The sequence below is a fragment of the Daldinia decipiens genome (assembly GCF_022478715.1).
Source record: "Daldinia decipiens strain CBS 113046 unplaced genomic scaffold F4813scaffold_2, whole genome shotgun sequence".
Lineage (NCBI taxonomy): Eukaryota > Fungi > Ascomycota > Sordariomycetes > Xylariales > Hypoxylaceae > Daldinia > Daldinia decipiens.
The window spans coordinates 688,478-700,642 of record NW_026054545.1 but is presented as its reverse complement, the minus strand read 5'-3'; the positions used below and the strand labels follow the sequence as shown (position 1 = coordinate 700,642).

At 46.7% G+C, this 12,165-nt stretch overlaps 2 protein-coding genes across 2 annotated transcripts; one reads left to right on the top strand and one right to left on the bottom strand.

Annotated features, from left to right (window-relative positions):
• Nucleotides 1-2,126: 2,126 nt before the first annotated feature.
• On the top strand, nt 2,127-3,622 carry F4813DRAFT_343750 (uncharacterized protein). The gene has a single exon (XM_049241571.1). The coding sequence runs from the start codon at nt 2,733-2,735 to the stop codon at nt 3,231-3,233; it is 501 nt and encodes a 166-aa protein (XP_049104140.1). The 5' UTR covers nt 2,127-2,732; the 3' UTR covers nt 3,234-3,622.
• Nucleotides 3,623-10,246: 6,624 nt separating this feature from the next.
• Nucleotides 10,247-10,801, bottom strand: F4813DRAFT_100754 (uncharacterized protein). The gene has a single exon (XM_049238390.1). It carries the CDS (start codon nt 10,671-10,673, stop codon nt 10,389-10,391), a length of 285 nt encoding a protein of 94 aa, XP_049104139.1. The 5' UTR covers nt 10,674-10,801; the 3' UTR covers nt 10,247-10,388.
• Between the last annotated feature and the right edge of the window lie 1,364 nt (nt 10,802-12,165).

Genomic DNA, 12,165 nt, shown 5'->3' with positions numbered 1-12,165 from the left:
ACCAACTTCTCCATTCATCATCATGAGATCGTAGAATCGGAGCTCATCGTATCCACCCATGTCGCTGTAAAGTGGTTGTAAAATCCACCGAAGCCATGGCCTCGGGTCGATATGCCTTCATATTGTTCAGCTTACTTGGCGACGGGCTTCAAGCGATCCGCAACTCTAGCTTTCTCCGGGGTCGTCTCCATACCAACAGATCAGAAACATCAGAGTTGGTAAATTAAAGTGTCCAGAAACACCGACTGAAGCTGAAAGTGTCTTATGTCCGATGGAGATATCGTGGTGGAGAACTACCGGAGAGGTCGATTAAAGAGCCTATTAGATTCCAGATTATGCGAAGCGATTGCTACGTACTATGTAGGTTAGTACGTATGTGCTACCTAGTCAACGGCTCACGAGCTGCAAGGCTGGTATTTCATATCCCGGGGCTTCCCCGTGATTGCAAGGTTTTATAATATGACTTTGACAGCGGCGATATCAATTGCAGTAGTTAATGCTAACCTACAAACTTCAAGACGCGATGTCCTCATGCAAGTGAATCTCCTTTGGGAATGGCGTCTTCAAGTCATTAATGGGAGATCCATAACAATCGCTATGACGAAGTTTCAGGGGTACATATACATATGAATATTAGGTCAGGCGATCCGCTTCGCGCGAAACACCTAACAGCCAGGGCTGTCGGTGAAATTCCTTCCAGCTGGTATCCTTGGCCGAACGCTTCGAACTTCCTTCTAGAAGGACTAGGCTATATGGAGTGATAGAGCCCGGTAGTTCTGTTCGGCTAAGTTAGGCGGCGCTCGCTCTGGTAGTAGCTAAAAGTCATGGCGACGGCAACGCGTTCGAATTGGGAAACGCGCGCGAGTCAAGAGATTGGCCGGGGGTTAGACTAAGGTCGACTAAGTTGACTAAGTCGACGATGCCCTGTTCGCCGGATGCTGACCCGTCCCGCGGGAACGCTAGAACGTCTGAGAGCCCGCTGGTGTCATTTCATGCTAATCACCCCTCGAACAAAACAGGATGTGGTATTCCAATCGTCCCAAGCACAGATACGTATGGGTTAGGATTGCTATATACAAAGAGGCCGTGCGTGAGACGGGGGACTATGTATGTATGGTATAATCCGTACGATAGTTCGAATAAATGAAATAAAATAAATATTTTATTTATTATTTCATTATTTTATTTCGAATATTTACTTCCGTTGCTGGGACCTACTACGTGTACATCACTATGTATCTCATCATCATCACGACTAGGATACCCAGTCTCAGTCCTAGACCTAGTTCCAGTTCCAGTTCCAGTTCCAGTCCCATGACTGACAGCGGGAACATTCCCCAGATCTTCTCTTCAAGTCAACCACATCAGTATGTAAGTCTTCGTTGATTATCTAACTTGTTGGCCATCGGGGATAAGATGGAATTCTCGCTCTTTAGGTACCTAAAGTGTCATTCATTCATTCTCTGCAATACTGCAAATGTAAAAGAAATGTTATAACACCCCTTAATGACCATTGCTTGTTTACTATCCTTTAGAGAGTGATGATCGTGTGACATGTCATCGGCCATTCCGACCAACAATAATTAAATGGGGTAATACCGTCGCGAGGGTGTTTGATATTATCGTGAGAAAAGGCCAAAAATATTAATAAAATATAAAATGACAGATAAAATAAAAAAGAATCGCATGGGATGGAGGAAGTGGAAACGCGAACCAGGGGTCCATGAAATACTTCTCCACACTCATCATTTCTATGTACATACCTAGGTTACCTAGGTAGGTACCTAACAACAATATGCGAACTCTGGTTCGGAGCGTCCCAAGAATCTTTCAGCGGTTCAGGAAGATCTGGAGCTCGAAACGATCACGGGATCTGTACTTCCCAAGTCGGAAATCCAGGGACCTCTAATAAATTCAATTATAATAAAATTCAATTAAGATGATGGACCCGCTGACACGGTGATTGGTTTGAGGCCCAACTAATAATAGTCCCGAGGTTATCAAGTGATCGAAATTAGGCAAGCCGGATAAGCCCTGTTATCAATGCTATCAATGCTATCTGCTATGTATCCATCTGTCAATGCGTACATGATGTACCTCATGTTTATCATCCTTGCAATTATGCTGTTTCGAAGGGCATTTTATGATTGGTGGAGTTTCTTCCTGTGAAGTCCACGGGCATCAATTGATTGTTATGGATTTTATGTAATTGCAATATTCCCCGCCTAAAGGTCACAAGCCTACCTAAGCATTTCGTCATGTTTGTTTTTCTTACTCCTTTCCCGGTAACAGACTGTTTAAGGGGCTGACATCATTCAATCACATGCATTTTCTTATCTTAGGTACGCTATGATCTATCGAAACAAACATGCCGCCCAAAGCTCAATAAATTGTGCAACATAGTGCGGTTTTAGAGAAAACTAGTGTATTATTACTAAGTAACAATGCATATATTACCTGTACACTATGTATCAGACTTGCGAAACGACGTCATGCCGCGAGACAATGTCTTCAAGTGGATGTTTTCAAGTGGAGATGGAGCCTTAATTGTCAAGCCACAACCAAACAACTACCTACTTCCAAAAGAGGAACCTACCCTAAACGGATGAGGCTGATGCTTTACGACAACTTACAACACTTGCACGCTTTCATTGACACATTTGCAGTTCGTTTGTAAAAGGACTCCTCTTGCAGCGTTACGGCACGCCAATCTTCCAGCTTCCAGGTTAGCAATGGCGGACGGCAGCAAAGAAGAAAGCAGAGAGGGGCAGAAGGAAAAACCGACAACCAAGGAGAAGCTGATAGAAGAAATCACCTCGCGCATCGAAGAATCCAAGAAGCTCCAAGAGGAGTCCGTACAACTCCACAAGCAGGCTGACGAAGCAGAAGATCCCGACGTCGCCGAGGATCTAAAGTTCCGCGCTCGGGAGCTCGACATGAAAGCTGCCAAGCTGCTGAAGACAGCCAAGTGTCTTGAGTCTGGCTGGTTACAGGGTGGCGCGACTGGCGCCGGTATAGGGGCCGGGATTGCCGGAGGACTCGGCATAACTGTCGGGTCCTTGGTCAGCGGTTTAGTAGCGATTCCCACCACCGGCATAGGCATCTTAGTCGGTATGGGCACGGGCTTGGTGCATGGTCCTTGGGTCAAGTTCAGCGAGGCCTTTAGTAAGGACGAGGTTGACGAGATTGATAAGGAAGCTGAGGAAGAGGCTCGTCAGATCGGCGGGGCTTAGGATTAGTGGCATTGGGGATCTGGGGAAAGGTCTTGTGCGCTTTAATGAGGGTATATTTAGAGCGAGTGCAGGTTTGGGTTTAACATGAATGGGTATGAGGCTATGCAATATTCTATTTTTCTAGGCAAAGGGCGATCATTGGGTACATTCTTGGGTACATTCTTGGTTATGATGATGTCTACGAATGCGATGATACATTATGGTGGTGCTGATCAGAGGATACTTATACTACATCGGGGCAACCATTTACTCGTCGACGGCTCATGTGCTTCTCCATAGTTAGCTTAGATTAGTTATTTCATCAAGTTTCTTAAACACCTTAAGGTTATAAGGTTCTTATCCACATAGACGCTAAGCACCGAGCCTGGACTTAATAGGCTGTTCATTGCCTTGATGACGGATAGTCTGCCTACTAAGTTCTTACGCAAAGACAGCTGTATGTTAACTAAAAATGCATGAGGTGTTTATCATATGACACTATTCCATGACGCTAACAGAGTAGTCTCCTTCCTCCCGTGACCACTTTACTGATCCTCATCAGCAAGTCCTAAGAGAATGACGTGGGTTTAGGTACCCACGAGTTTTCATTTGAATGCTTTTGCTTTCCTGGCAGTAGCATAGATAATAATATATGGTATTTGTTTCTTATTCCATAATGACCTAATGAGGAGGACGTGGGTTTAGTTAAAATTATAGCAAATTTGAGAACTCCTAGGTCTGGGTCAGTATCATTGAATTGACTTGTCCTAGGTCCCTACGAGATGCCAGGTACAATTCCCTCTTAAGCAAAGTCAGATAAGTTTTCAACTATATTATCTAGCGAGAACTTTTAGTTAGGAAGTTTAGTTATAGTTAAGGTTATGAGCTAAGTGTAATGGCCGCTTCAAACTTCCAGTAACGAAAGTCCCTGATTGAATCGATACCCCTTTATACCCAACTATGAGGCCAAATTCAACCACATCGTAGAAACCCAAGATGATTCACCCTTACACCCTTATGACTCTATTTTATTATCACTACTCTCCCCTTTATTCCTGATCATTCTGAGAATGGCTGCAATGTCCTCTTGATAACCACTAAGAACCCCCGCTTGCGATTTACCGTGATTTCAGCATCAGGGGTAGCGATGAATGTCTACTCCTTCGTGCAGCTTCAATCGACGTCCTTTTTTCTCTGGTATTCCATTTAAATCCATGTCGCTTCAGCATTGCTGGGCTATAATAAAGAATGGGCTTAACAGGTAATGAATGAGGCAGTGCAGGGGCTAATACCCTTTGTCAATCACTATTCTTTTAATTTATAGGAGTTCTTTCTTACGACAACTTCAGATGCCAACTCGGAAGCATACTGCACAGTCAAAAGGAGAGGTCAATCACCTTATAATGAATCAATCATATATTGCAGCAAGGCCGCTACGCTTATGCCGGCTTAAATAAGCCATTATAGTTAGAGGCAGGACAAGATGTCCGGAGCAGTGACCTACCGTACGTCAGAAACATCTCAATACAATCCCCCCGAAACTTGATAGTAGCTTTAATGCGCTTCTAGATGAAACGAATAGTTTCTATAGTCTAAAGCTCCTTTGTTATAAGGTCTTGATACTATGCTAATACCCCTAAGGATACGAAATCTAATTTCCTAGTACTAATACCGATATTCTAACCCAGGTTGCTAACGACACCTCAGCAAAGTCCTCTTCCACTGCAATAGCCCGAGATGGGTAGTCCCCATGACGATGGTAAGGACACTGTTCGTAGCGCAGGATGCCATTTCGAAGGAGGTCCAAGTTAAGAACCAAGGAACGTATAAAATATTCCTTGGATATATCAGGACATTGGGATAACACACTAGTGGCGACTACGAGTACCAAGGACTAGAGAAACAATACTCAAGCATGAGCCTTATTTCCCACACGGAGTCTAACCGCTATCAAAATCCATCGAACCCTCTTTTCCAATTTCGTAGACTTCTCTCAAGAAGTGCATCCAGGTGAATATCCCATTCGAGCTCCGTAGGCTACCGGGGCCTCATTTAGGATCAGGGGTAGGCAATTCCTTCCTGACATCTATATCAGACAATCATCTCCGATGCAAGCTACGTTGATGTTCCCGTGTAATATTATTCATCTACAACGTTGCAGTAGTTATCTATATTATCTAGAGATGTGCTGATTGAAATTACAGGAAAGCTGAACGGCACTATGCTCGGTAGACAATGAGCAAGACCTGGAACTAGAAACGCACATTGTACTTACACCTTCGGAAAGCCTACTACGGAGCAGGCATTGAATCGAGCTGCGCCCTAAATTATTGCCATTTTGGCGGTGTTGGTGGAAGCTGAATGTCTTCTACCTTACAGACCGAAAAGCGTTGTGCGAGCCTTGCGCTTAGTTAATACTTACGAGAACACGAGTGGCGACGCGGCTATTGTAACCTTACAACTTATGTCCCGAATCAGCGGTTACACGAAGAGCTCAGGTGCCGGCCAGGGCTTTGTCAGGGCTTGTTAGGGCTTGTCAGGGCCAGATCCTCCTCTCCAAGACATGATGGGAAGGCTGAAGAAGACCGTTGTCCCGACAAATCTACTGAGGGTGTGAAGACAGTTGTCAAGGCTGAGTTGTCAAAAATTGTCTCAAATCGAACGCGTGACAGCATCCTACGTCCTTGGGGGGTGGCACCGAGCCTCTGAAACATTGTCCCATTCCCGCGAAAAGGGTGTGCTGACTTATTTCGGGTCTTACCCTACCTTACCTAACAACCGCCTGGCCGCCTGGCCGCCTCTCCAGATCTCGTACCGTTAATCTCCACGTCGTATGGCGAGGCTCTGGAGAGGACGCGGGGAAGGATCATCAGACCAAGCATAACGGAGCCCGCGAACGGAAGATAGGCCTAGCCTCCCCGGGGGAGCAATCTTGTGCATCGCCAAGACTAATATAGGGGTTTTGGTTACTCTTAGTACACTCCATCATATAACATATGTGTCGCACGACTACAGACTGTTCACCGCCGATTACATTATCCGATCATCACTCGTGGTGTGTCAGTTGCGCCGTTGCGCCGTTGGCCAGTTCAAGACAGGCCCTACGAGTACCGTACGTAGAAGAAGAGCCGGGTTTACCTAAGACTCAACTTACGCGTCTCAAGCACACATGAGCGAGCTTACGGCTGTCGCAATAGTGCAAGCCTGCGGCACGGTCTGATCACAATCCAATAAGTAGTGCCAAGTAAAAATAACGTCGCCAACGGAAAGTTGCCTATTCAAGGAGGAAGAAATGGGCCCTGGCTAGACCATCTAGCTGTCCATCCATCAGTCTAACTACGATGACCTTTTGACCCAAAAACCAATGCAGCGGTAGCAGCTACGGGGGTATTTTTGACAGCCAGCTAGCCATAGAATGTCGTACACGATGATGCCTCGTGAGTGCCGTGCTTTGTTCCTGGAGACCATGGGGGAAAGCAACCCTCCGCATCGGCAAGCGATCCGTACGCCAAGCATTGGAGAAAGGGGAGAAAAGAATTTCAAAGAAGAAAAAAAGATAGCGGCCCCCGCAGCGAGACTATGCCCTTATGAATCCCTCGTGTCCTCCCTCGCCGGCTAAATGGCGCGCAGTCGAGGCGTGCCGACTCCATTTAACCGGCGAGTTTACCCAAGGCCCTGAGAGCCCGTCGGGACTCGTACGGAGCAGGGGGCGGCAGCCCGCCCGCCTCTGCAGAACCCTGGAACCGATCTCCCGGGATCTTTGGGACGGAACTTACGGGGAATTATGTAGGGGGCATGCCGCTACGCAGCTATCTAATTCCGCCACGATGGCTTTTTCCGGCTGCGGCAATGTATCCATCGCGAACCCGTTAGCCGGCGAGTTACAACCACGAAGAAACCTAACAACCTAGCCTACATACATAGATCCAAGGCAACGCCAAGGGGTTGGCGATCATCCCCCCCCTTAGGTCGCCACCTGGGGAGATTAGGAGTTTCATCAATATATATTAATTATATCTCCATAAAATAGACTACAGCCTACAGGCGACGTGTATGTGCAATACGTGCGTAGGGACTCCAAAAGATTTCTGGGGTGCATGAAGTTAAAAAAACTTGTTCGGTATGACGGCCCCCAGATCTGCCCCCGTGGTACGCCAACCCACCTATGCTACGACATGCCTCATCGTCATTATATTCGGTTTTCTTTTTCTTTTTCTTTTTTAATTTTTTTCTTTTTCGAGGAATTAAATAATTATTTTCCTACGCCGTTCATATTCTTCATTTCTCGGTGTCCAGGGTCATCGTTGATGGCTGAATGGTGAGACGGATCTGACTAGAGCTTGGTTCAAAGACCTGGATTTAGAGACATCCTCATCCTAGTCTCCTCACCTATACCTAACCTATCCTTACCGCATTTCGACTACTATACTAGAACAAGACACTTGGAATAAGACACATTTCTAAATTGCTGTTGTAACGTGACTCGTCCTACGTCGCGGTGCCGAGTGATAGAGATCCCGCGTAACCGGTTCTTCAAAACTGCTGTTGGTAGACGTTGTGCAGTTTACTAATTATATTCGCTTGGCGGAGGATGATGGTAGGTACACACTCAGTGACCGGTGAAGACCACGCTTATCCTAACTCAAAGCTGGAGTTCTGCCCGAGACTCTTTCTTACTGACGATCGTAAGAGGCGTAACTATATGGGATTGCACATACGTTCCTGTTCTGTTTAAGTGACAACCCTGCCTGAGTTTCACTGCAGCGCACAAGAGGATCGATCAATTTCGGGCGCACTGCTATAAATGGTATATTTGCACGAGTTTCTGCATCGCGTGACCCCAGGTCTCAGCTACTCACATATATGATCGCGATAGCACGCCGTGACAAGTCACATGAGACATTGTGCCTGGGGCTAATAGGTTTTGTTTAGGAGAATGTGATACTAGGACTTTGTTCTTCGTTTCTAGAAGTCGAGATTACTCGTGGCTGACCAGGACCTGGGTTGAGAACTATATCGGATACTAGTATTGCAGATACCCTAGCTTCCCCACGGAGGAGTTACTTACTATTCCTCAGACCTGCTATTTGAATATTTGCTCCGGCCTTTGAATAATGTCCGCTGGTCCGAGGATCATTTACATGTGATAAAACGTAACTGGCCGTTTCTCCTTGTATGCAACAATGCGGCTTGAATCCTTTTACCTAGGTACCCAAATACCTACCCAGTTCAACGGAGAAATCAACTCGGACTATTGCTGGTCGGCGACTTCTGAACACGGCGGTGTGCATGTGCCTCGGGGTGCGTCAGGATATGAGCAAGTGCAGACGATAGTCTATGTACAACCCGTCTTGGAATTAAGAGTTGAGCAGATAGAGAATTGGAGCGTACCGAATTTCAATTAACTTATACGCTATTTGCGGGAGAGCCACGATCTATGGCGCTGACTACATTACACGATTGGTCATGTTTCGCAAGTCATCTCGAAGAAGTACGTTGGTAGGTAGCATAGACCAACCACAACCCCTGTATTTGCTGGCGCCGTGCTTCCCACCTTAAATGATGCACAACGGCAATGGCGGGCTTAAAGAATAATCGAATAGTTGAATAGTTGAATAAAAACGCTTCTTACTTCTACCTACCTACTTGCTGACCGAGCCCGGGTCTGACTACGCCCGTGGGGGCCAATACGTCGTCTTCTTCTCGTTCCTCACCTACCTAATACATTCGTTTTCTCTAGATTAAGGAGCAGGATGAGGAGTCAACTATTAGAAATGCGCGGCTGACCATTTGGTGCGATGGCCCTTGAAACCAACTGGGAATAACTGAGAATATGGTGTTGCCACCTATGCAGTTGGATCGTTGGATCTGACTATTCGAATTAAAATGATAAGGGACGGCCCGAGTACATAGCAAAAACACTAGACACCCGTGCCGCATGCTGTCAGCAGGGTCGAATAGACTTCTTCTAACATCGTCAGATAGACTGATCCCTCATATTACCCTCTATATGTCGTGTTGACGAAGCAAGTCTGACGGGCGCCGGCCATGTCCAGTAGCCAGATGGAAATTCACCCCTATCTATTCCATTTTCCATTACCAAGTCAACGTGAGGCAGATTCGTCAGCACAGCAATTGGCCTTGGCCGTCAGCATCCGTATGACCCCGCGAATGGGCGAAGCCTTTCTCTGGGGGGGGGTGGGTGGGGTGAAGGCTGAGCTGAACGTCGGAATTCCCACGGGGATGGCACCCTCACAAAATTCTTCGTAAGATGCCTAGCGAGATAAAACTGCAAGAAACGTTGGCGAAATCTCACTTATGTGTGAATTATAGACTATTAACAGACTAATTGACAGACCAGCCGCCACACCCGCGTACTTTTGGGACCCAGAGCTAAATTTGTTTTGCTCGGATTCTTCACCAACTACACTACCTGCCGATATCCTCCGCGTTCTGCCTTACGTGGTAATGTGATGATCCCAGACTCGTGGTCCATGATCCTGAAATTTCAAACAGACGACACCTAATCCCACGCCGGTTACCTAGAACGATGAGGGTTTTCCAGATATAAAATTAGACCGTGGCTCGTGTAACCACCACACTTCGCTTCACCTCATCGTGGCATTGGTCACCGTGAGTATCTGTATTACAAAGATGATCCAACTCCAACTACGTGTTACGTTGGAGTTACCTGGATGAACGGGGGTAGATGTGGTTTAAAGACTTTCGCTGAAGACCGGGGAGAGTCTTACGATGCGTTGGCTAAGTCCCAGACCTACGTCTTTAGGATTGTACACACAGTAAGTCAAGCCGAGTTCTTTGGGAGAGGTAGATACTACACTCATAGTTTCTGGTCCCTTGTCAGGAGTGAGGCAGATGCCCACGATGCTTAGAACACTGTAAAATGACCCAACGATGCGGACGAGAATGCTACACCCGGCACCGACGACACTAACATCTCGACTAACATATCCACTCTCGTCACGACACACCTCTGCGAGATAATTATAACCTGCGAGATTCTAATTGCGGTTCTCGTGGTCCCTGGACGGAATGAGGGAAAGGGGTCCGGATGGAACACTACGAAACAAGAACACGTCGCGAGAGGCCTTTTCGTATTATGTGAGAACGTATGCCGAGCTACAAGAGTTTATAGAAGACAACCTCGCAATAAAATTAACTCGCCTGTTTGGCAGCAATCATGACGAATAGGTAAGCACGAAGCACACGAGAAAAAGGGGCCCAGCGTTCATCTGAGGGCATCCTCGGTTGTTTGCAGATAATTCGCGTACGTAATAATTGCTGAACAATATTCATGTCACCCGTCTCCTGGAGCGAAAGGACCAATCGCTGCCATGCCCCATGCCGTGCCGAGGACAAAAAAAAAAGAAGAAGAAAAAAAGAGCTCTCCGCTGCAACACCACACACATACGGGTTTATGGCCCATGGTCCACGGTCCATGGTCCATGGGACACGCAGGTCTCGTTCGCACAATAATTCCTAACTCATCTCGCTGCGCCGTAACACATGGAAAAATCGTGTTTTGCGGAGAGGTGGTGATCCCCGAGGCTGGATGATCTAAGCGGGATCCGGAGAAGTATGGGGAATTACTTGCCTCGTACGACGGGTCTTAGCGACTCTTCTCTCCCATGCTCACTTGCGACGTGATGACGCGCAGGAGAAAGAGAAGCTCGCACGGCATTAGTGCTATGTGCCTATGTATGTAGGTAATAAGCTTCACATACCGACCTTGTCTGGTTCTTATGTATCACCGCATATGACCCCGTCCCTTTTTTTTTTTTCTGTCTTTCTACTGCAGCTGCCGAGAGGACGATATGCAGTTATGCAAACCCGCACATGTGAAGAGCTGCTCCAGTTCCACGGGATGTTTGTTACACCCCCACGGAAAGGCACTCTCCCAAGTTAACGGAATGCCCTCATGTAAGTCTCTGGCGCAAATTAGCGGAACATGACTGCCTTTTCTAGGGAGATGCTATAAGGAAAAGATATTACCTAGACTTGAAATCAAAATAAATGATTCAAAACGAATTATTATTATTGCTGTTATTATTATCACCTTGCGAATAATTTCCCCTGTACATAGAAGATTTCCTTTCGGCAATCCACGTGGCATCCTCGATGAATGACTTGCTCCTATCGAGGAAGGATATCTAATCCTGTACCTAAAGGATCAAGATCCAAGTCAGCTGTTCGTTGTTCGTTACTGTATCATGTACAGCGAGAGCACGGGTTGCATCCCGCCGTCGAGAACCCGGCGGGTTTGATGATAATAATACTGGCGGGTTACAATTTACTATCATGCACGCAATAGCATGTAGGACATACATGATGTACTATAGGTAGGTACTTGGTCGAAATCGATATAGGTAATATAGGTAAGCAAAAACTCCGGAGCCAGCCGGAGAAGCTGTATACGCCATATCAACCAATCCTGTCTAAGGGCTAGGGGATTAGGGGATTGGGCGAACAACTGGCCATCTCGAATTCACCAGCGGCGCAGGACCTAACATCGATATCGGATTCTAAGATAGCCATGCTTGGCGGGACCTTATTTCGTTATCGGCTACGGAGTACCTAACAACCGCTTTCACCTAGGTACCGCACCGCACCGCACCGCACCGCACCGCACCGTACCGCACCGTACCGTACCTATCAGTTATCATTAAGAGTTGCGGGCAATGACATCATAAACGGCCATCAATGTTAAATATCATGGAATTTCACTCGATCGACGGCTAATCGCCATTCGTAACTACCTATATTGTTGTCCACCCAGGTGACCTGCTGACGCAATGACCTAATTCTCTCGATACCAAACTTTGGACAAAGAGTTTATCTCGCATCGAGTAAAGATACCTACCTACATAAGGCCGTCCCGTCTCCGTCTGCCCCCCCGATCTGGGACGTAATCTCGATGAGCATTGCTTAATTC

Bases quoted from the DNA above. Each gene is read 5' to 3' on its own strand.
- F4813DRAFT_343750 (XM_049241571.1), top strand. From the start codon at position 2,733: ATGGCGGACGGCAGCAAAGAAGAAAGCAGAGAGGGGCAGAAGGAAAAA.
- F4813DRAFT_100754 (XM_049238390.1), bottom strand. From the start codon at position 10,673: ATGGACCGTGGACCATGGGCCATAAACCCGTATGTGTGTGGTGTTGCA.